The sequence below is a fragment of the Polyodon spathula genome, chromosome 23 (assembly GCF_017654505.1).
Source record: "Polyodon spathula isolate WHYD16114869_AA chromosome 23, ASM1765450v1, whole genome shotgun sequence".
NCBI lineage: Eukaryota > Metazoa > Chordata > Actinopteri > Acipenseriformes > Polyodontidae > Polyodon > Polyodon spathula.
The window spans coordinates 23,167,023-23,192,548 of record NC_054556.1 but is presented as its reverse complement, the minus strand read 5'-3'; the positions used below and the strand labels follow the sequence as shown (position 1 = coordinate 23,192,548).

The window sequence follows — 25,526 nt, the reverse complement described above, 5'->3', positions numbered from 1 at the left end:
TTCACACAGCCCACGCTCTATCTTGCAGCATCTTAAAGTCATGGATGTCTTTTACACATTAATGGGATCTGTTGGTGATTCTTTATTTTACTCTATACCCCTCAATCCCACATAGAAAAATACCACAGTATTGTACAAAAACACTATTTTTTGTAACATATACATGGTTATATGGTGTTAAGTTTGTTTGTTTTGTTTTTTTATATGGGGTGTCAGATCAAGTAAGCTGGTGTTTGGCAGCAGGTCAAAAAGCTGGCATCTTGGCATTTAGTCTAGTCTAGAGCAACGCGTCAGCTTTGTTACATTTAACAGCTTTCTGGTTAAATAGTTCTGAGCGCCATCTGCAGGGCTTTTGTTGAATGTTCATGCTTTAGTGCCTCACGTTCAAGGGCAGGTACATTCAGGTGTTGAAATTAAAGACAAGACGGCGGTTCTCAGGTACAGGTAAGCAGTGCACATCTTTCTTATTTTTTTTTTAATGTAATATATTCGTATATACATCATAAAAAAAAAAAAAACTGCAGTACTTTAGGGTTACTTCGTCGTTTCTGGTGCAGTGACTATACAACATTAGTGTGAAATAACAAAAAACAGAGTCGTAATATATATCAATAATACTTAATGCATTAAGAATGATAGCACTGCAATGTATTGTAATACTGTAGTCTATGGTTATATCTTACACAGTCTATCACTTATATGATATTTTTCTATGCCTACAATCTATCACATATATTATATTTTTCTATGCCTACAAAGTCCACTTGCATACAGTTTCCCTTCGCCCAGCTTTTTTATGTATTGTTTTTACTTCTCGATCGGAACACTACATTCCGCTTTTACTGGCCTGCTTTTAGGATTGCACGGTCTCGGATAGCCACATAGCTCAGAAAACCTAAAAATGGAAAAGACATACCGGTATGCAGTATATCATTAAATGTTGTCTAAGTATTTTCGAGAAAAGAGCGCCTACATTTGCTTTTTATGATTACGGTACACAATTCTGTTCAAGCAGAGCTAAATCCCGTCCTTTCCTGCTTTGCACGAGCCGCTGCAGCACCGCGCCAGTGGAAGCGCTGCAGCCGGTCAGTTTTGCATTTGCATTTTATTTTGCAGGAATCTGAATTTTATTTAACTTGCAGGATAAAAAAAAAAAAAAAAAAAAAAAACAATTAACGCGAGAGTTTGCAAGTTGCCTTTCGACTGTACAACTGTCAAAGCTATAGAGTGGAATCGCGCATGACCCAGCACATTACTGTAGTACTGTACACGGACCCGGAGATAATATCTATTTAAAAAAAAAAAAAAAAAAAAAAAAAAAAATCGAGGTAAGACTTTGGAGACTACTTCTAACAGGCTCGTGCTGGAACCTCTCTGAACATTTTCCTTCCAATTATCATCCAGCTGCATTCAATTACTACACTAAACATATTTTTCCCGTCTCCTTTAGCAGCACAAGGAGGGTTTTTCCTCCCTCCTTCGTATCAAAGTCGCCATTTTGCTTCAGTGCCTAGTATTAAAAGCTTTTTGTATTATTTGTTTCAGTGTAAAGCGAACACTTGTCGCATTTGTCTGTATTATTTTGTTTTTCTAGCATGGCTAGGGTAAAGGGAGTACCTCATATTTTGCATATGAGACAAAGTGGTAAGTATCTGCATAGAGGTGAAAGCGTTCACTTGTTTTAATTTGTTTTCCTACCCCCCTCCCTTCGATTCACAGCAGGAGCCCCACGAGTGACTGCTGCCCATGACGAGTGCCGGTTAAGGAGCAAACTCCCGAGACAGCAGGTGTGATTGCCATGTAGCATGAAAGGCAACACGCAGAGTGCACACCAGAGACCCCACGTGGGCGACACGGGCCACCCAGCCACTCGTGTTGGTGTGGGGAGGGTGATTCCAACACGCCACACGCCAGGTAGGTGTGTGCTTTGGCATGTCAGTGTGTGAGTTGAGGGGGTGAGTGGTTTGACTTTGCAAGCCAACTGGACAAGCATATTGCACCGTATTTAGCTGGCTGACTAATAATAATAATAATAATATAATAATAATAATAATAATAATAATAATAAATAATAATAAATTTGTTCTTCACAAAAGTATATATATATATATATATATATATATATATATATATATATATATATATATATATATATATATATATATATACACACAGTGCCTTGCAAAAGTATTCAGACCCCTGACCAATTCTCTCATATTACTGAATTACACATAGTACATTGAAATTTTGTTCTGTTTGATATTTTATTTTTAAACAATAAACTCAAAATCAATTATTGTAAGGTGACATTGGTTTTATGTTTGGAAATATTTTTAAGAAAAATAAAAAACTGAAATATCTTGCTTGCATAAGTATTCAACCCCCACACATTAATATTTGGTAGAGCCACCTTTCGCTGCAATAACAGCTTTAAGTCTTTTGGGGTAAGTATGTACCAGCTTTGCACACAGTGTTGGAGTGATTTTGGCCCATTCTTCTTGGCAGATTTGCTCCAGGTTGTTCAGGTTGGTTGGACGACGCTTTTGGACTGCAATTTTCAAATAGTGCCACAGATTCTCAATGGGATTGAGATCAGGACTTTGACTGGGCCACTGTAGGACATTCACCTTTTTGTTCTTGAGCCACTCCAGTGTTGCTTTGGCCTTGTGCTTGGGATCATTGTCCTGCTGAAAGGTGAATTTCCTCCCAAGCTTCAGTTTTTTAGCAGACTGAAGCAGATTCTCTTGCAGTGTTTTCCTGTATTTTGCGCCATCCATTCTTCCTTCAATTGTAACAAGATGCCCAGTCCCTGCTGATGAGAAGCATCCCCACAGCATGATGCTGCCACCACCATACTTCACTGTAGGGATGGTGTGTCTTGAGGCATGGGCAGTGTTAGGTTTGCACCACACATAGCGCTTTGAGTTTTGGCCAAAAAGCTCTATCTTGGTCTCATCTGACCACAAAACCTTTTCCCACATTGCAGCTGGGTCACTCTCATGCTTTCTGGCAAACTCCAGACGTGCTTTCAGATGGTACTTTTTGAGTAACGGCTTCTTTCTTGCCACCCTCCCATACAGGCCAGTGTTATGCAGAGCTCTTGATATGGTTGACTGGTGCACCATTACTCCACTCCCAGCCACTGAACTCTGTAGCTCCTTCAAAGTGATTGTTAGCCTCTCTGTGGCTTCTGTCACAAGTCTCCTTCTTGTTTGAGCACTGCGTTTTGAGGGACGGCCTTTTCTTGGCAGTGCCTGGGTGGTGTGATGCAGCTTCCACTTCCTGATTATTGATCCAACTGTGCTCACTGGGATATCCAAACACTTGGATATTATTTTGTACCCTTTCCCTAATCTATGCATTTGTATTACTTTATCTCTAACTTCTGTAGAATGCTCTCTTTGGTCTTCATTTTCCTTCAGATTCACAGCCTTACCAATGATCCTTCAACAGTGGGGTTTTTATCCAGAAAATGTGACAGCAACTTTAATGGTTCACAGGTGGAGGCCAATGGTAAGGTAATTGTGTCCTCGTTAGGGCAATTTTTTTCATCGGTGCAAACTGGGAGCTTCCACAGCACAGGGGTTGAATACTTATGCAAGCAAGATATTTCAGTTTTTAATTTTTCTTAAAAATATTTCCCAACATAAAACCAATGTCACCCTACAATAATTTATTTAGAGTTTCAGTGGACAGTACAGTACAGTAAAATATCGAACAGAAGAAAATTTCAATGTACCATTTGTAATTCAGTAATATGAGAGAATTGGTCAGGGGTCTGAATACTTTTGCAAGGCACTGTATGTGTATATATATATATATATATATATATATATATATATATATATATATATTATATCATATATATATATATATGATTATATATATATATATATATATATATATATATATAATATATATAATCTATATATATATACACATGTACACATCACACATACACACACATTTTAGTTTCTATAAAGGGAGTGATGTTTAAAATATAATATCTGTTGAAAGTACTCTCTTATATGTATCAATTACCATTCTGTATCATTCTGAAGTACTGTCCACTGCTATGGTTCAGTGAAGAGTAGTCCTAAATACTTTGTGTCAAGCATGCCGAATAGACAGGGAATACAGTGGGTATACCACAGTAAACAACTGATGGAGGGACGGACCTGTCACTTAAGAACAATGACGTGTCATTTACATGGGCTTGCTAATTAATTAGCACGTGTGCACTGGGTTGCCTCCTTTATTGCAATTTTTCCTTAATTAGTCTCCAGCCCCCTTTTAATAAACTTGTCCTAGTTTACCTTCATGTTCTACAGATCCATTTCTTAACCATTCAAATCAAATAATCATTTAAGATATCCAGAGCCCCAGTAACTGCTCTAAAATGAGTAATTCAGACCTGGTGAACAGTTAAAAAGAATAAATAATATGCTGTCTGATTACTGCTTTTTATTGTCATGCTTTGACTTTAATTTCCATCATAGTTATTTCTATATCTATCTGTCTATGTATGTATCTATCTTTCTATCTATGCATAGTGTCTTTCTGCTTATGTACATTATGCCTATCTTCTCGAGTACAGTATCATTCTACTGTATATAAATCTAATTTCTTAACAGCTTTTTAGTCACCACCTGTTCGATGCTTTTGTTTAATATTTAAAGTATAATTCATGTGCAGTAAATTAGGGTTACCCCTGCATAAAGCTAAAACACTTACAAGTATACTCAGTTTTTGGGTGGAAATGCTTGGTGTAGGGAAATGTTGCTGTTAGTCTCAGTGTTGAGTGTTGCTACAGTGCAAGTGTGCCTGTTTTCCAGGTATGGCTGACTCCAGTAAGAGCACAGCACGCAGTGGGGGTCGAGGTCGGCCCGCCAAGCAGTCAGAAGAGACTGTCAAAAAAAAAGCTGCCACAAGCAACAAGCATGGTGAGCGTTCTACTCCTCTTTCATTGCCACGCTGAAAGCTGTTTACCTAATGAAAAGGGATCACAAGTGAATTTAGCTAAGTTTATACTGATGCTGTAGTGTGTCACTGACTGTGAGGAATGGGCAGTTAGGCACAAGTCTCATCTCTAGGAAAAATTCAGACAGTCTGTGATGGTGACAGTCGGATTGGAATTGTGTTGGTTTCATTTGTGCTCAGGGTGGCTAATGTAATTTACACTGCCCATCTTGGCAGGACTGTACACATAGTTTCACTTTGAGGAGAGCCTTCCTGTTCTGATGAGTTTGAGATTCTGGGGTTATAAGAAACAAAGTCAAGTAGACTAACGTTTCCACAGGATTACACATTAATTATGGTGCTGTTATATGAAGTTGTAAACGTATGTTCACTACACAGCCTTGGTTACAAGCCCACAGAGATGAGCACTCTCTGTTTTTAAGAATGCAGCAAATACACGGATAACTTCCATTCCAACTCCAATTGAGAGTACCATATCAAGTCTGTCCAAGACTGGTGTTTCCTGACCTGTAGCTTAGCTTTCCATCTTTTATAATAGCCCCTTATTACAGCCTGCAATGAAAAATCCTTACCATGCCTGCAGGCTAGATTTATTTCAGCATGAAATGCCCTCGAAATCCCCCAAAACAAAGGCCACAGAGCTTCACATTAGATGGCTTCTACTGACTAATGAATCAAGTCCTGAGGGCCCCTTTTTCACATATTTTGCCAGCACTTGACAAAAACAAAGCTAGTCTCATTTAGTCCCTGCTTCATTCTACACCATTCCTATACAGCTTTTCTTATTTGAGCTCTGCTGTTTCTCATGAACCTGCCAAGCAAGCTGATCCTCTCAATGCAGGTGTAAGAAAATTAACCAGTTTCTGTACAAACATCGGTATGATATTTAAAAGAACAGCAGCGATGCTTTTATTATCTGCTGTACAATTTGATCTGCAGTTTGTGTTCATTTAGTCCTTTTATTTATAAGGGTGAATCAAACGTTTACTTGACTTTGAAACGAATACCATATTTTACGTTAAATGGTTTAGGAGTCATCTAAATTGGTTTGATTCATAAATGCTACTTTGCTGACCTTAATTAATATGGTTAAATACGGTCAGTTACAAATATGATTTTTTAAGATGTATTAAATAACTGCTGGTAAATTAAGTGTTAATTCAATACAATTTTAAGAAGTTGTCTTTCCCATTAGTGAGTAAGCTTCAACCAGATTACTTTCTCAATGGTAAAGATGCCAGTAATTGGGTTAAATACGCCATTTGAGGGAAAATAAACGGGTGCAACATTTATGAGTTCATTTTCTTCTGAACAATTCTGCATAGGAAGTTTTTGTCCGATCCCTGATGCAGCAGTCATTGTTGTTATAGCAACACATATATTTTAGCATTCAAAACAGCCTTCTGAATTTAAATTTCAATTCATGTTCAGTTCGTTTTTGTTCCAGTGAAAACCAACGTGCTGCAGTTTTTCAAGCCAAGAAATACATAGACGCGAACCCAGTTTGAAAAAAGACTGGAAACACTGTCCAGAAAAAAATAAATAAAATGAATTGCACCCTCGTAAAAGCAGTTCAACAAATTAGTTACTTATTTAAATTTATTAATAACCTGGCAGCTGCTTGAGTTTTTTAATAACCATGGGAACTAATCCTGTTTTGGCCCATGCATCTAGTTCCTAAAGGGGAAACAAAATCAACATAATGCTGTTATAGTTGAAAAAACAGCTCCAAAAAATACCTTCAAATTGTGTTCACTTTATTTAAGCATTCTTCTTTAAACCTGTCTGCATGTAAGTTGTCTTTCTCAATTGCTTTATTAAAAAAAGTTAAAAAAAAAATAAAATTATGGTTCCTTTTTTGCCACCTTTTTCAATAAACTGCAGTTGATGAATCCTTTGCATTTTTGTTTGATCTAATAGAGTCTGAATGCAAAAAGGACGAGCCACCATGAGTGAAATACTTTTTGCTTAAATACTGTTCCTTGTTCCCATAGCAACAATCTCAGAGCTAACCCTTATATAATGAACCAGGAACTAATGTTAAATTTAAAAAATGCATATTTTACTGTCTTACAGAGTGGATAAACTCTCACATTTCCATTAGCCAGTCATATATGTTTTAATTTCATGAAAGATTTGCAAGTGACCTCCATGGGCTGCATTTTCAAAACTCTTAACTCCAGTTCATCATTGGCATGGGTTTTTCACAAAGGACATTTGTTTTGTTATTTAATTTGGGACTTTTTGTTATAGAAAGATTTATTCCGTGCTCCATGGTGAGATTTAGGGCTTTTACTGGTCAACCCTTGTAATTGCTCAGTAATTTAGCAGTTTTCCCATGTGTTTTCCATGGTTATAGTATGCAATTACTGTAGTTTACCATGGTTTTTCACACCACTCAGGGCTTTACAATGCTTACATATGCTTTACCAGGCTTTATGCTTTATTATACTTTGCCATGCTTTAACTCTGAGAAGCTTTTGTAAGGGATCTCTTATGTCTGAAAGAAGAAATTCTGTTAGAAATGTCATTGAGAAAACACTGAAGCAAAAGCTTATTGAACCTTGCCTTTTGGCAGTCAAACCTGACTACACATGCGTGAAATTAACGTAATCAACTGGCTTCTGTTTAAAAGCTGACAGCTAACAAGGGTATTCCTGCTCAGGGGTTGTCGTTTGATTTGTACGAGATCCAGTTTCGACAGCCGAAGATTGTGTTCATTTGCACGCACACTTCAATACAGTAATAAACAGGGTGCAATTAAAAGCTTGAAGGACCCTTCAAAGGTAAATATGAAATTAGGAGACACTCTGGTGTCCCAGTCAAGGTCAATTTAGAAAAGATTATGCCTTATCAAAGCTAAGTGTAATTACGCTTAGTGAAAGCATAAAAGCCGAGAGAGTTCCAGTAAAGCATATTAAAAAAAAAAAAAAAACATTTCAAACCATGGTAAACTATGGTAAATGAATGGTATAAGCATACTGTGCACATTTACAGTGGTAAACATTTATACAGCATTTCTTCGATCTACCCGAGCATAACAGCATTGGAGCAGATACTGCTGTCCTGCAATAACCACACTCAAATGACATCACAGCTAAGTGTCGTATTCAAACTGACTTGGCATAGTACCTCCTAAAAACTTGCAGTTACCTACTGGAGAACGATAACCTGCGTCGTTGCCTGTTTAAAACGGCGACCTTTTCTGCTTTTTTTTTTTTTGGTTCTTAACTCTTAGGATGCGAGTACAGGAGGAATACAAGGAATGCATTGTTTGTTTTTTAACTGTAGGTGGTGCAGCTGTTGAGAAGATAGAAGGCAAGAAAAAAGGACATCCCAGAGCTGACAATCAGGAGCTTAGGAACATACCTGTAAGCAAACCAGGGGGCGTTGCTGGACGTATTTAAAGGACCGTATCAGCGCCCAAAAACTTGCAAAACTATAGCAGACTTTCATTGCAAAAACACCTGCATGACTAATGAAGAGTTAAACAGCTTTTTATCTAGATGTACCACATAATGGCTATATATGATATGGTCACCTCTGCTGTGTTGGTCATTAACACTTCGATATTATGCAAAGATCTCTTGCAATTACTGCTGTAATTCATGATTTCATTCACTTTCTGTTTAAAAAAATGACCCTAATTATAACGTATTGATGGGCAGTAACTCTGGGATTCAGCACGATACTAGTGTAGCAGACCTTATAATATGATTTGCTATCATTCCTATCACTGTTCTGTATTTCCCAGCTTTGGCTTTTGTGCCGTAGTGGAAGATTGTTTCATCCTTAACCACTGCTGAATTCCTTCTCTCAGAACAAAGACACAATAGATGGAGAAAGTGTTTTTTTTTTTAAAGGACAAAGGAAAATTGCATCAATTTGGTGTGAATATGAAATTAGAAACTATAGTATTTCTCCAGGCAGCTATAACTTGGGAAGCAAACTTGTAACGGTTCTTAATTAATATAGATGCCGAGGATTCATTTTGTCAGCAGAAATGCCAGCTACTGCTGATGTAGAGTTTTAAAACTAATGAGGCCCTTTCATCACCCGAAGAACAAGCAGTACAAAGTGAGGTCACTTAGCTATTGCAAGTCAGACAGGCTACTCAGTCATGCTTAGTTATCTAACCTTGACAATTTTGCTGTGTTACTCTGGCTGGATTCCCCCTCTCTTGAGATTTCAGAGCTCATTATCACGGTGTTTTGTGTGATAGATGAAATTGCCTTTGTCTCTGCGTGGTAAATGAGCAGGGTCTGTTTTCAAAGGGAAGTGCGAGAGCTCTTAGCTGATTGGTTTTCTTATATACTGTACAGCTGACAGGAAGTCATGGACTATTGTTTTGCAAAGAAGTCGATCTTAATTTTCCTGTTGCTTTACCTTCTAAGATGTGCCCATTGATCCCTGGAAAGGGTTTTGAACAGCTGACAGTTTTTTTTAGTCATAACACTTAATGACCTCTAATCTAATGAAGTTTTTGTTTCAGGAGTATGGACAGTGAAGGACAGCTCGGTGCCATAGACATTGGGGTCAGGCAATTGCGCCTCGGTCAAGCATTTAAATGCGTCATGCACAATCAATTCAATACATTCCTGCCCCCTTCATCAAGTTTAGGGGTTGTCCTTAAAAAGAAATCCTCTGAAATATCATCTAAATAGCAGCCTTGTTGCAGGAGTTGCTGTGGATTTTTTTTTTTATTATTGTTCGGGATTCATGTCTGTTGTAGTATGTAAACTGTTGCGCCATGCTTCTCTTTGATATTAAATACTGTAAAGGCAGTTTGACTGAGATATTTATTGCTTGTCCATAGATACCAAATTAATATCAAATTAAAAAAGAAATCAGGTAGTGGATTATTATAAGCTTGCATGGTAATATAGCATTAGGATTGAGTGTGACTGGCATGTAATAAAGCGGCAGAATTATTTGCTTAGTCACATATAATTAAAAAGTACAGTGTTTGCTTGTTCTTTTTTATATCGCTTTTTTTGTTCCCTTAATCTCCAACACCATTGTCTGCAGTGCAGAGCCAGACACCTGAAAAATGTCATTAAAATACAAAGCCTTCAGCATCTACCTTCCACCTCAAGTATTGGATTGCTTGAACAGCAACATATGATTCTTCTTGAAGGGGGACACACTACAGGCAATATTGCAAATAGACGGGCCCAGAGGTTAACACAGCATTTTCACTGTCGCACTTATTACTGTCTGTAAGGTCCCGGGAGCACAAAAGGCAGGCTGGTACAAAGCGTACATACTGTACCAGGCATGAAGTGATTACTGAAGAAGCCAGGGGCACATTCAATGCCAGACCTGTAAACAATGAGATCTGTGTGCAAGCCAGTGTGGTACACTGTGGTACACTGTTTATTTATTTATTTATTTATTTATTTCTTAGCAGGCGCCCTTAGCCAAGGCAACCTACAGTTGTTACAATGTATCAGAATACAAAATATCACATTAGACAATATCACAATACAGATAAGAGCAAATAAAGAATACAGTATAATAATTAGATTTAAGAGTGAATTCGACTAAGAGCAGTTAGACTTATAGTAAAAATATTTGCCTAAAAGGGTAATTTACATTAAGAGCACAGTAAGTAAGATAACTGGATAAGAACGATTTTTGAAATAAGAGCAATTACAAAAAACGTGGATATGGATAAGAGTGAAATCAAGTACAAGAAACAGAATAGTTCTAATTAAGAGCAGTAGTAGAATATGGCAAAATAGGAGCTGTTCAGTGCAAGTACAAGCTGATGCAAGTACTGGTACAATTGGGTGCTATCTAGTCCAGTATAGTGGAGAGAGGTTTTCAGATGTTGTCTGAACAGGTGTGTCTGGAGGATGTTTAAGTAGACACAGAATACTGGCACTGTTATGTACAACCTACTTTAAAATGAGCGAAGATAATTTAATATATTGTTTAATATCCAAAAAAATGAAGTTTGATATTCCTGAAACTACCCTAGACATTTATTCAAAAATCCTACTTGAAGCTGTCTTGAAATGTGTTCACGTATATCAAACTGTATTTTATTCATAAAAATAAACTTTGAAAAAGTTTGCTCTGAAGTGAAATCCGTTTTAAAAGGGCCCAAAGTCCACGACTTTGCTTAATTTATCGGGGGTTGGGGGTTTGGCCAAGCATTTTCTGTTTACAGAGTAGACAGGAACTTCTGTTTAATGTTTCAGCGGAAGGATTGAATTTCTTAACTATTGTTATGCTTGGCACCATTAACACATTTTTATAACAACAAGAAATTCAGGAAACTTAAAGCACAACTCATTTGCAAGGCAGATGTGCCTTTGGAATTGCCGTATGGTCTAATTTCCAAATCGTATGGGGGTGGGGGGTTCTGAATTTCATTACCCAGTGGCCAGACAATAGGCCTTCAGCCCAGTGTGTTTGAAATTTAAAAACTGCACAGGCGTTGAACTACAGTCACTTAAGTTTTCCTGAACTGCCTTTTTAAACCGCCTCTTATTTAATACAAACACCTTGCACTGGGCCCTCTTCCTGACTTTGTCCTTCTGTTTAATACTCCTGTATCTGCATGGCTTGTGTGATCAATGCTAACTTCTTACTTTACTGTGTAGGCAAGCATGGTGGCTCAGTGGAAAGAAGAGTTTAAGAATCGCTCTCGAGTAAAATGCCCCAGCTCTGGGTGCTGGCTAGAATTCCCCAGTATTTGTGGACTAAAGTACCATTATCAGCGTTGCCAGGGGGTAAGGCTCCTTTTTTAAAGCCGTAGGGCAATTCTTGAAAGCACCTTCAGTTTATTATAAACTGCCCTTACTCATGAATCACCTATCTACAACCAGATCCCTAGTTCCGATGTGGTGATCCTTCCCTGCAGTAACTAAGGGACAGACACTGAAAACTTTTGCTCCAGAAGTCATGCAGCTTTGGCCTAGTGTCTGTTTTTTTTAGTAAGATCCCATATACAAGACACCCACCATGGACTGAACCCTGAATTTCACGCAAAATTGTATTTCACCAGTATGTTGATTATAAGCAGCAGGCCATTGATCTGCTTTATTTTAATCCACTTTTCGCTCGTTCTGCTTCCACGCTCCTGTCTGCAGACATCTTCATGCTGTTCACATAAAACAGGAAGGAAAGTGCATTCTGCCAGTTGATCAAGTTATCTGCCGCATGGTCATAGAGAGCTGTGAGATTGTTTGCCTGTTTAACATGCTTAGTAAGCTAGTTGTATTACATCTGGAACAGCTGAGACTGGTACTGGGAGAGACCAGTTAAGTACACAGTTCCTTCAGGGTGTTCTGTTCTACTGTAACATTGTATTTGAACTGGCACAAATTGCATTGTAGCCACTACTATGTACCAACAGTCTTTACAAGATTCATAATTTCTTTGCTTGTTTTTTGTTCAGGCTACAATATCAGAGAAACTGAACCACCAGTGTCCTTATTGTGAAGCTGCATTTGCATCTAAAACCCGTGTGGAGAAGCACAAGGCGTGGAATCACGCTGATAGAGTCTCACAAGAACCGACAGCTGGCAATGAAGCAGACAATGAAGTGCAGTCAACGCCAGTCAAGGGGAGTGCTAAGAAACGGTACTGGGCGTGCATTTCAGGGGACATTCTCCAAGGATGTCCTTTACAAACAGAGTTTTCAAGATCCTACAACGCCATTGTATACTGACCCAGAAAAGGTGAACCTTTTTTTAATTTTTTTTTTATTGTGACTGTATTTGTGTTTCATGCAGAGCCGCAGAAAATTCTGACGCTTCCCCAATCAGAAGCAAAGTGAAGAAGACGCGGGAGCTGTTCCAGCACTCTCAGAACGGAGAGTATGTCACACAGAAAGCAGGCAGGAAACACCAGCAGGGGGCGGCCTCCGAGGCTTCTCCCACGACTCCGGGAGGCAGTGAGGAGGGCGAGGGAGGAAGCTTCCCTGAGGAGGACCCAGAACGAACAAGGCACAGTAAGATTATTACACTCTGTAGACTAGCAGGGCCTGGCACAGCACCCTACTGATCCCTTCAGACACGGACACAACACTTTCTACATAAACAGTGAAAATTGCACCATGGATTTTGATTTGCTGTGTTGTGATTGAGGAGAGCAAAACATCAGATTCGCCCCACGCAACTCAAACAGAAGATAATCAGTAATTAAGCTTACATTTCCCTTGAAAATAAATGAAGATCACCTGCTGTATGTGGTGACAAAAACAACGAGGCCTGCCTTTTTTGGTGTGCTCCTCCTGATAGTTTCCTAGCAACGGCATTCCCTTGTGGTCTGGTACCAGTATTCAGACAGTAAGACAGTAAACAAACTGTGATGTCATTGAAACCATCACATGTGGATGCTGTTATCTTTCTGAGCATAAATAAAATATAAGTCATGAAAAATGCTGATACTAACAAGGTACACATTCCCCCAAATTTCTTGTTGATTGAAATGGTTTGACCCGATTGTTTTAATCTCGAGCCAGGAAGGAAACAGAGAACCCCGAAGAAGTTCACCGGGGAACAGCCTTCCATTTCAGGAACGTTCGGCATGAAAGGTAACTTTACACATTGCGCTGGTAGCAGGGGCCGTTTTCAACGCTCTGTTCAACCACAGTGTAAAAAAACAAATGTAAAAAGTAAAACACTTTGCAAATAACCACCAGTATATGTCATCTTTCACTCGTTTTATTTCCAGTTATAGCTTTCTAACCTGTAAGGAGTCAGATCTTGAAGCTCTCAGTGAAACTGCACCGCAGATGCCAGTGTTCTGTGTGGTGTAACAATGTTTGAGAAATGTTTGAAAGTATTATTCTGTATTTTAAGGTTTGACCAAATCAGAAGAGAAGGTAAAGTCTGGGCAAGGAAAAAAGGTTGTAGGAAACGCTTGTAATAAAGAGCCTAAGAGGAAAGCACAGAGCACAAACCTTCGCAAGGACCCTGTCTCCTATTCCCCAGGTAAACCCACACTGAAACAAACATAACGAAACGCAGCTATACATGTGAACAGGCTCAGGGATTTCGATCCAGTGACGATTACAGGGGAGAATTTTAATGAACATCAGATCTCCCAACACATATGGAAAATTGATTCGCAAAAGTTGCTTCTAGAAAACACATTTTTGTTCTGCATACAGTTTTGCGTGCATTTTGTGAAAACAAGGTTATTAATCATTGCTATGTGGTTGGCACAGCTATGGCTTTCATTGTAAGAGGATGAAAAGGGTTTGCTCTGCACACTGCAATAGGGACAAATCAAAACAGTACAAGTGTATGTACAGTAGCGCTACGTGTCATTAATTACTTCATATTTTAAGGATGTAAACTGCGGCGGATCTACAGTGCATGCTGCTGACTTCTTTATATAATCACTAAGCTTTGGAGTACTGGAGCAAAAGCTTGGGGTGTCTGTTAAAGAGGAATATGTCGGTATAGTGATGGAACAGCCCCCCCCCCCCCATCCCCCCTATGTTCATGGTTGCCGTAGTGATGGGGCTGTTGTGTTGATGTCACTCACCAGGGAGCCTGGAGGAGAAGTGGCAGCAGGTTATCACGGAGAAGGGAGAGGTTGTCTGTCCTACTTGTTCTCTCATCTCCAGGAAAACTGTCCCTGGACTCAAGAAACACATGGAGATCTGCTTGAAGGTATGTGCAGAGGGTTTTTATCTTGTTGTTAGTGTTTTCTGTCTAAATGGTTTATTAAGACTGTAAGAAAAGCCTGCCCTTGACATGTTTGAGAAAAGCATCTCTTTAGCATCCTGGTTCAGTTCACAGCTGTATTCCAAAGCTAGTTTTGCATTAGGCGGGCCGAGGGATTTGGTTTCTTGCTGCTCTTTTGTGAGTAGAAGCTGAAACCAGCAGAGATTAAAGCCTGCTCTCCTCCCACTGACAAGGGACTGTATAGATAAGGAGCGGTTATTCACAGAGCAGATGACATTGGCCAGCTCAAGCCAGTATAAGAGAAACCACACATAATAAACCTTCACAATAGGTGGCAGAATTAAACAAATGCAGAATTCACCGTGAACTAACTATTACTTCATATTCTAGTGTACCCTTCAGCATGTGTTGGCACTGTATTGGGACACAGGGTGGTTGTGTATAATAATCATTTTACATCTCTACAACCCTCATATCGCGATACTGCCCCATTGTTGGAGGATGTCCTAGGCAATTACAATTCATAGTAAAGTTTTTCAAAAAAATGTCCATACAGTAATTCAGATTGTTTGTAGATCCACAGTTCTGCTTGGAGTTTTGTCCCATCCCCAGGCTTCTGTTTTGAGTGTTTTCTGAAATCAGTGACCGTGGTCTTGTGTTCTTAGCTGCAGGATGCCCTGAAGTGTCAAGACTGTGAAAAGCAGTTCAAGTCCAAAGCGGGCTTGAATTACCACACGATGGCAGAACACATTAACAAGGTGAGCCGCAGTCAAGCATCTGAGGGCTCGGGTCCAGCAAGCTTTGCCTGAATGAAGCATGCTGTTTGTATAGCATCGGTACTTGATAAAATACACGATGGGTACAGTACTTAATAAGCAAGAGTGTGTGTAGAGAGGGGGGCAGAATATAATAATATATATATATTATATATATATATATAATATATATATATATATATCATATATATATATATATATATATATATATATATGGGGTATATGTGTGTGTGTGTGTGTGTGTGTGTGTATATATATATATATATGTGTGTGTGTGTGTATATATATATATATATATATATATATATATATATATATATATACATATAATATTATATAAGAACATAAGAAAGTTTACAAACGAGAGGAGGCCATTGGGCCCATCTTGCTCGTTTGGTTGTTAGTAGCTTATTGATCCCAAAATCTCATCAGGCAGCTTCTTGAAGGATCCCAGGGTGTCTGCTTCAACAACATTACTGGGGAGTTGATTCCAGACCCTCACGATTCTCTGTGTAAAAAAGTGCCTCCTGTTTTCTGTTCTGAATGCCCCTTTGTCTAATCTCCATTTGTGACCCCTGGTCCTTGTTTCTTTTTTCAGGTCGAAAAAGTCCCTTGGGTCGACATTGTCAATACCTTTTAGAATTTTGAATGTTTGAATTAGGTCGCCGTTTAGTCTTCTTTGTTCAAGACTGAATAGATTCAATTCTGTTAGCCTGTCTGCATATGACATGCCTTTTAAACCTAGAATAATTCTGGTCGCTCTTCTTTGCACTCTTTCTAGAGCAGCAATATCTTTTTTATAGCGAGGTGGCCAGAACTAAACACATTATTCAAGATGAGGTCTTACTAATGCATTGTACAGTTTTAACATTACTTACCTTGATTTAAATTCAACGCTATTCACAATGTATCCGAGCATCTTGTTAGCCTTTTTTATAGCTTTCCCACATTGTCTAGATGAAGACATTTCTGAGTCAACAAAAAATCCTAGGTCATTTTCATAGATTCCTTCTTCAATTTCAGTATCTCCCATATGATATTTATAATGCAGATTTTTTATTTCCTGCGTGCAATACCTTACACTTTTCTCTATTAAATGTCATTTGCCATGTGTCTGCCCCGTTCTGAATACTTTCTAGATCATTTTGAATGACCTTTGCTGCTGCATCCTATTTTGGTGTCGTCTGCGAATTTAACAAGTTTGCTTACTTTACCAATATCTAAATCATTAATGTAGATTAGGAATAGCAGAGGACCTAATACTGATCCCTGTGGTACTCCACTGGTTACCACACTCCATTCTGAGGTTTCTCCTCTAATCAGTACTTTCTGTTTGATACATGTTAACCACTCCCTAATCCATGTACATGTGTTTCCTTGAAGTTTGAGAATTAATCTTTTATGCAGGTATTTGTCAAAAGCTTTCTGGAAATCTAAATAAACCATGTTATATGCTTTGCAATTATCCATTATCGATGTTGCATCCTCAAAAAAATCAAGCAGGTTAGTTAGACACGATCTCCCTTTCCTAAAACCATGTTGACTGCCTCCCAGGACACTGTTACCATATAGGTAATTTTCCATTTTGGATCTTATTATAGTTTCCATAAGTTTGCATATAATAGAAGTCAGGCTTACTGGTCTGTAGTTACCTGGTTCAGTTTTGTTTCCCTTTTTGTGGATTAGTATTACGTTAGCAATTTTCCAGTCGGTACCATCCCTGTGTCAAGAGACTGTTGAATGATCTTGGTTAGCGGTTTGTAAATAACTTCTTTTATTTCTTTGAGTACTACTGGGAGGATCTCATCCGGCCCAGGGGATTTGTTTATTTTAAGAGCTCCTAGTCCCTTTAACACTTCTGCCTGGGTTATACTAAAGTTATTTAAAACTAGATAGGAACTGGATGACATGTGGGGCATGTTGTCCGTATCCTCCTTTGTAAAACTTGTGAAAAGTAATCACTTAATATATTTGCTTTTTTTTTCTTCATCTATGATTTTGCCATTCGTATCTCTTAGACATTTAACCTCCTCTTTGAATGTTCTCTTGCTGTTGTAATATTGGAAAAACATTTAGGAATTGGTTTTAGCCCCCTTAGCAATGTTCATTTCTATTTCTGTCTTGGCCTTTCTAACTTCTTTTTTGACTTGCGTTTTCAGTTCCGTGTACTCTTTCTGTGTACTTTCTCTTTGGTCCCTTTTTAACGCTCTGTAAAGTGCCTTTTTTCGCTGAATATTTTTTTTTTATTGATCTATTAAACATTTTTGGCAATTTAGTTTTACATTTAGATTTGTCTACTTTAGGGATGTAATTGTTTTGCGCCTCTAGTACTACAGCTGTTTTCTCTATTTTACTCCAAACTACTTCTGTTAGTCAGTATATATATATATATATATATATATATATATATATATATATATATATATATATATCTAATATTCGTGATAATGTTCAGTCTTTTGGGCCATCCCTTTTAAGTAACTATAGAAACTTGGTGCTAGCTTGAAGGCTGACGTATTACATGAGGAAAAACAAGTTTTAAAATGTGCCTGGAGACCGGATTGTGTTCCCAGTGGCTGTTACTGCCTGGGGCTAATGCTGATCAGAGGAGCAGAAACAATATGTGCCATCTTCACCACTGTAAACAAGACGATCTGCAGCTTTCTGATCAATCCCAGCACAATGCGAGTTCTAGCAGTGGAAACCCAGCGGTGCAAGCTGCTAATGTTCCTGAGAGATTCAAAGTAATCGTATGCAGAATAAATACTGTGGTCTTGGCTTGCCTTGCTTGCTAACGTCCTATAAAAGGTCTGTTCTCTTGCTGTTTCTGTAGCCCAGTGCACATAAAGACAGCTTTGCAGACGAACAGGAAGAACGGGACAGACTACGGAAGGTTCTCAAACAAATGGGCAAGCTGAAATGTCCTAATGAGGTAAAAAAAAATATATATATCTATATATATAGATATATATATAGAGATAGAGAGAGAGAGAGAGAGAGAGAGAGAGAGAGAGAGAGAGAGAGAATAATAGATGGGCTAAATGTAGCGTTTCAGTGCTGTACAGATGTTCTGTGTTGTGGGAGATTTCGTTTACCTTGTTTTAATTCCCCGTTCCTCTCCAGTTTCTCTGAGATATGAATGTACCAGCTTTACATCTTTTTTTTTTTTCTTGATGTATTCTCATTTTGATCATTAATGAACATTTTGGTACTGTGGGTGATTGAAAACGAGATTTAAATGTTTACCTTGAACTTCTTATATTTCGCTGGGTAAACTTCCACTGAGGAAAATAGTCCCTAAAATAATTAGAATAGAAAAAGGACACACTCAAAATGTGTTGTTGGAGGCGGGGTATCATTCAAGCTGGCAGGGAGTGGATTGGCTGATGACAGAATTGTGGACCAGTCGTGTCTTTCCTGTTTATTTGCTGTCCAGTAGCTGCAAGTTGAGCCTTCTTTACGGTGACCAGCATCGGAAAGTACGTTTTGGTAGCTTTTTATGCTATCAGATTAGTTGTAGATTAGAATGTTAAGGGGAAAAGCCAGTATTTAAGCGTGGATTGATTTTTTAATTTAATTCACAGTTAAGCACTTCAATGTTCCAGCGAGCATCTAGCAAAATAGAAGCCCTGTAGATCTGAAAGCTGATTGGCTGTTTGCACTCAATCATTTTATATATATATATATATATATATATATATATATATATATATATATATATATATATATATATATATATATATACACACACATACATATATACATATATCCATTTAGAGATTCCAGAAACTATCAGCGCTATGTTAAGAATCCAGTAAAACTCTTAACGCTGGGGCTTTGTGTAATCGGACCTCCTGTTGTTCTTGTCGTCGTCGTCCCAGGGCTGCACAGCCACCTTTTCCAGTCTAATGGGCTACCAGTACCACCAGAAGCGCTGTGGAAAAGACCCTTCCGACATAGAGAAGCCTGTCTTTGTCTGTAAACACTGCAGGAAAAACTACAAATCTAAGGCTGGCCACAACTACCACATCCGATCCGAGCACAGCACTGTGAGTGCCTCCACACCGTTTATAAAGAGCCGGTCACAGATATAAACAGTGCCCTGAAGCACTGTACAATTGCATCAGACACCATTTAGAAATTATACAGTTTAAAATTCAACAGACACATTGGGGCTTGGTTTTCCAATTGCAGACTGATAGATTTTTGCTTTTACCGTGACAGCACTTAGTTAACTGTAAAATGGGTAGTTCTTACTTATGGGAGACCCTGTGCAGATCATTGACACACAGTGCTATCATGTGCCTTGTTTTACAGTCCGCATAATCTTGTCAGTGTTTTGTACCCCAGTTTATTTTGCAATGTGAATTGGGGTCCCTGTGTGTGTGCAGAGTCTGAAGCAGTCGGAGCAGGCTGTTCCAAGGGAGGAGGAGGAGGAGAAGATAGAGGACTTTGAGAGGACCCCCAGTGGCAGAGTGCGCCGCAGGTCTGCCCAGGTCGCTGTCTTCCATCTGCAGGAGATCGCAGAGGAAGAGCTGACCAAGGAGTGGAACAAGCGCAAGATGAAGGACGACCTGGTCCCTGACATCAAGAGAGTAAGAGCCAGCAAATAAAGTGCTAGGACTGTACATACAAACATGGGCTGGAACAAGGTTCCTGGTTTAACGATTACTTCATTTAAACTCCACGTTGCCAAATACCACATTCAGTATTACCATACCACATTATAATCTATATCAACTGTCTTGGTAACAAAGACTGACAATATAGAGCCTTGCAGTCTTAGTTACAGTAGTGAGATTCATTCCATTTTTTAAACCCCCACTTGAATATCCCAAGGGATATGGCAGTGATAGCTGTTAGGAAAGGGACACACGTATTGAAGTTAGCGTTTACAGAAACAATGTTCTGTCCGTATGTGTTTGCGTCATGCTGTCCACAGTCTGGTTGTCAGTGTGAATTTCAAAGCGTGTTGGTTTACTGAAACCGAGCTGTAGCATTTTGATTGTATTAACAAGGCCGAAACTAGACTTGAGTTATTAGGAGTTGCAAAACCTAGACATGTTTCAAATGATCTGGTGCATTAACATTGTAATCTGTGAAACTGACATGGATCAACAGCTGCTTGTGCATATTTAAAGTGTTTGTGTAAAGGGGATATTATTTAAGTTTATTCAGATGGGATTTTAAGGAACTGTAATTATTGTGTTGTTTGATGTATTTATTGTCGTTTCACTTGTTTTTCTGTGTAAATGTATAGGAAGTAAAGGATTTTCAAAAAGTTTAATAAGAATATTCTGACCAGGTGCATTTAAACCTACCTTACTTTCACACCCTCGATTTCAAGACCACTCCAAATGCCAAAACCAAAAATTACAAATACTGCATGTCAAATGTTATAAAATTAGGGTTTTAAATACCAAGCAAGGCTTGTCCTGACTGAAGATATATTCTTGATGTAAGGTTAACTCTTAAGATATAGATTCTCTATCTTGTGTTTCAGCTTAACTACACTCGCCCTGGGCTTCCAAAATTTAACCCCAAAATGCTGGATAACTGGAAGAAAGAAGTCAAGGAGAAAGGGTTTATCTTCTGTGCAAATAATGTAGGTCAAGTCACTTAAACTCTGTTTCTCAAAGAAGTATGTTATGCTATGGAAAAGAATATTCCACGCCAGCTGATACAGTATATTAGAGATTGAAACCCAGTCCAGGCCAACAATGTCAAAGACAAAAGCATGGCTGTATTCATTGTATAACTCAGAAAATAGCTTTGTTTACACATGGCTCTAATTGGAAACTGCTATTTTGAAATATGCAGTGCAGACATAGGTTAGAGCATAATTTTGTTTAATAGTTTGAAAAAAAAAATGTGCACTGCTTCAAACAGAATGACAACAGGGCTAATTCTGTTATGATGTGTGTGTTTTTGTTTCTTCCAGCACTGTGAAGCAGTCTACTCAAGCGTTTCAGGTTTAAAAGCCCATTTGGCCAACTGTAACAAGGTATGTACAATCACCGACAGAACTTAATGGGAAGAGGTTTCCACAAAACTGGCCTGTTGTCCTTATTCCTGTAAAGTAGACAGACAACTCTGCTTATACTGCTATCAATGGTATTTTATCGCAGGAGTTGCAATGAAAGTGAATGGCAGAGATCGCACCTGTCACATAGTATTCGTCAGCGTGTGAACTCAGCCTGATGCTGCTGTGTTTTCTCGTGCAGGGAGGCAGCTCTGTTGGGAAGTACAGGTGTCTGCTGTGCCAGAAGGAGTTCAGCTCTGAGAGTGGAGTTAAATACCACATCAGCAAGACCCATTCGGTGGTAAGGAGTGTTGTTCTGTGTTCAGGGGAACCTGCCTGTGTGTGACCCCTGCTGTGACAATTCTGTTCCAAGTAGAAGGGGGGTTGACAATACAGTCACTAGTGCCGATTTGACATTAAATCTCCACCTTGGTTTTTCTTTTTTTTTATTTTACCGATCTATGAACAGAACTGGTTCCGGACTTCAAACCCGGTCTCCCCAAATGGCAAAAGGAAAGAACTCAACAATGTAAAGAAAGACAGAAAGAACAGCACAGCCGGAAAGAAGAGAGGGAGGAAGCCTAAAGAAAGTCCCCCGGAGCCACCGCAAAAAGACACGGAAAAGGCTGAATCAGAGACTAGCTCCACAAATGCAACAGATACCGCAGCTACAGCTGAAAACAAAATCACTGGAGACGAGAGAAAAGACACACAACCACCTGCGAAGAAAAGGGGGCGAGTCAAGAAAGGGCCCAATAAACCTTAACAAAGAATGATTTCATAGTGCTTTGGCTGGGATTTTGAAGGAAAATGTTTAAAAATAAAAAAAATCAGGCTGTACAGTAAATATATACACACACACATACATACATACATACACACACAGTATAGGCAGTTACAGTTCAAGGCATCCATCCAGTTTTTAGGTTTCTGTATTTTGGGGATCTCCTGTTATATAAAGTCTATTTGTTTTTTAAATATTTTTTAAACACTAGTCTTATTCTTGTATGTATGTTTGTGTTTAATGAAAGTGTTAAAATGAGAAGTAGCTACAGTATTTACCTCATTGTGGTTAATTTCTTACCACAGGGCTTGCTGTATCAATGGGGTCCATACCTGTCTACTTTTTGGGGGGTGCAGGTGCGTGGCTAAGTATGGGAACTTGCCTCGTGCACTGAATGCATGCCTGCCACAGGGCTCCCCTGGGTCCGAAACCCTGCCAGGTAGATACGGATTGCAGTAACCACACACCAGCCATGACTTTTGCAGAAAGGTTTGCTGACATATGGGGGGTTAACAGTAGAGTTGTGAGTGAAATACTGGAGAAAATCTGTCCTGAGAGTTGCCTGGGAGAAGGCTCCAAAATACGGGAGACTCCCGGTGAGTACGGGAGAGTTGACAGGTGTGGGGGTCAGGTTGGCAGTACAGTGTATCTCAATTCACTCATACAACTGGATAGCGGCAGCTGTTTCCACTTTCAATATCAGTTGGAAGAGTAGTTTTTTTTTTTGTTGTCCAACATTTTCAGAACAGAAGGGGATTGAAGAATAATTTGTCCTTACTGTAACTTTAATGAGTGCATTTTGTATGGCAGCTGAATATACTGTAGAATATAGCAAGCATCTTTTCCTCCTGATTTTAAATATATGTATGTAATACATTGCTCCAGACAGTTAACGGGTATGCACATATATGTATGTTTATAAAGCTGTTTATGCAGGCACTTCAGTGTGCATAAGCCTTAGATACCCAGGCTGTATGAGTGTCTGTGGTGACCGCTGTATGAAGGGTTCAAAATAGTCTGGATATGGAAGAATCAGGACCCCTTACCCATCATAGGCTGCAATATTTGATATTTGCTTGTTACCATTACCTGACACATCCCCTTGTATCAGCTTTGCATTTAAATGACTTTGGGGATTTGTAACGTTTAATACTCCCATCCCTGAGTAGCCTCTAATTGTTGGAGCAGAGTATATTGTACCCCCAGAGCATATGTTTGTAAGGTTTTGTGTGCAGAGGCAATGGTTCTGGGGTTGTGGTGTTTTGTTAGATTTCCTCATTAAATACAGAAAATTAAATTCTCTCGCGGATCAAAAGAAATGTTAAGTCAGCAGCTAAATACTATAATACTATTTTTATAAGTCACAACAGTTTTAAGCCAAGTAGCAAATGTTAGTTGCACAGGAAGAAATTATGTTTACAAAATAATAGTAATAAAAAAATCCGGTCAAGTTTCATGGAAGATACTGGTAAAATAAAAATAATGTGTGTATATATATATATATATATATATATATATATATATATATATATATATATGAATATATATATATATATATTTGGAATATAAATCGTGGAGTTAGCACCTGGTCCTTAGAACCTCCATCATCACATACCTGATTCTGTCATATAGACCTTTCCTCAGCTGTATGTACTTTTTTATCTGTCAAAACTTTAAATTAGATGTAAAGGACGCTTTACAAGAAAAAATATATATATATAACATTTGAAATTTAAGGATTAATTAATTTTGTGGTGTTAAAAAAAACAAAACCAATTTATATTGTCAGTTCATTTGGAGCGAACACCATTTTTGTTGAGAGCTACAATTAATTACATTTTCTTTTAATGTAGCAATATTGTGATGCTAGTTTTCAGTACTGTAACATTGCAATAGGCTAAATGCACAGCTTTGTATTCGCTTTTTTACTTGCATTTAGACACCATAAACGGGGAGGGGGAATCCTTTTATACTATTGGTAAGAGAAAAAAATAAATGTGCAGTCTAAAACACAGAAGATGAAATCATTTAACTGCCACATCTCTAAAATATTGGGAGACTCTCTTGAGGTAAGGGAAAATATCTAATGCTGGTTTTAAAACCCTGTTCTGCCTTGCACTTTAAAACTCTCTGTTGTATTGCACTTTGCATAGAAATAAATCGATGAAGCGACTGCAAACCCCCTAGCTATGGAAATATAATATGGCTGAGGACTCTAGTTCAAGCGACTTCATTGAGGCTGACACAAGAGTGGGATCAAATCCACATGATTCCAAATGGAATATCATGAGAGCAACAGCTAGAAGAGGCTTCTAAAATCTATTTTTTAAAATCTATAGCCAGACTTATACCTAACCATTGCATCTGTGTGCCAGGTGCACCAGGGTGACAGTCTCAGGTGCGAAGCTTAATGAAATCTTTTTGCATTGAAAACCAGTACAAGTTAACAACCTGCAAGCAAAAGTTGTATCTTGTAAGTCTACTGATTTGTTCCTTGTTACTGTAGATCTGTAGCTACAACTGTGATACAATAAGGTTTTTGGCAATCAGCAGTGTTGCATATGATTTGACTTTCCCTTTAAGAGTTTTGCTGTAGTACCGGTAGGTTATTTACAGTACAGTAAGCCATTAAAGTAAGCAATGATGAGGTTTGATTTTTTTTGCAAGCAGCTTATCAAAAAGCCTCCACAACTAGTCTGTCCAATTCAGTGTGTTTAGAATCTGAAGGAACTATTACATCTATCCAGAGAGTACCAAGTTCACAGTAATAGATTCTCAAAATGTTCTTTTTTTTCTCTGTTCTAAAGCAATTGTTATATTTGAGTCATTAATTCAAGGGGTACTTACTGCATATCTGTTTAATCTAAACTTACAATTTTACAATCTGTCGTATTAATTGTGCATAATTACCCTTCATCTAACTAATAAAATGTGGTTGAAAAAAGTTTTTTTTTTTTTTTTTTGAAGGGCTCAACAGTATGACATCACAGTGCCCTGGAATCCTCAGATATTATAACAGTAAATATTCAGCAACTGTTGCCCCTAAATGGGCATAGATTTATTTCTTTATTTTTGTATCATATAAATGAAAATTAAACATGTGTACTGAGGTCCACAAATGATTGACTTTTTCCAGCAACTGGACTAGAACAGCATTACACGCTTACAGAATCCAAGGGCTATATATAGTGTTGCAGTCATGCACTGAGAATGAAGCATACCAAATGCATTGCAATCAAAAAAAGGATGTACCTCTACCAAGTTCCCTTTTTAATCTTTATTAGCTTTGCCCCTAATGCACAGTTTCTATTATT

General features: G+C 38.4%; 1 protein-coding gene across 4 annotated transcripts; it reads left to right on the top strand.

Annotated features, from left to right (window-relative positions):
- Window positions 1–376: 376 nt before the first annotated feature.
- LOC121298160 (zinc finger protein 512B-like) lies at window positions 377–23,685 on the top strand. 4 transcript variants are annotated; one of them, XM_041225061.1, is made up of 18 exons: window positions 377–444; window positions 1,720–1,914; window positions 4,836–4,943; window positions 8,272–8,351; window positions 11,592–11,720; window positions 12,389–12,573; window positions 12,726–12,943; window positions 13,457–13,528; window positions 13,797–13,928; window positions 14,491–14,615; window positions 15,296–15,388; window positions 18,240–18,338; window positions 19,288–19,455; window positions 19,798–20,001; window positions 20,910–21,011; window positions 21,348–21,410; window positions 21,631–21,729; window positions 21,898–23,685. In XM_041225061.1, the coding sequence occupies exons 2-18, from the start codon at window positions 1,806–1,808 to the stop codon at window positions 22,192–22,194; spliced, it is 2,283 nt and encodes a 760-aa protein (XP_041080995.1). In that variant the 5' UTR covers window positions 377–444; window positions 1,720–1,805; the 3' UTR covers window positions 22,195–23,685. The 4 variants fall into 4 exon arrangements, with proteins under 4 accessions (XP_041080995.1, XP_041080994.1, XP_041080996.1 ...); XM_041225060.1 differs by lacking the exon at window positions 377–444 and adding an exon at window positions 853–1,328; XM_041225062.1 differs by lacking the exons at window positions 377–444; window positions 11,592–11,720 and having other exon boundaries at window positions 1,335–1,914.
- Window positions 23,686–25,526: the final 1,841 nt, after the last annotated feature.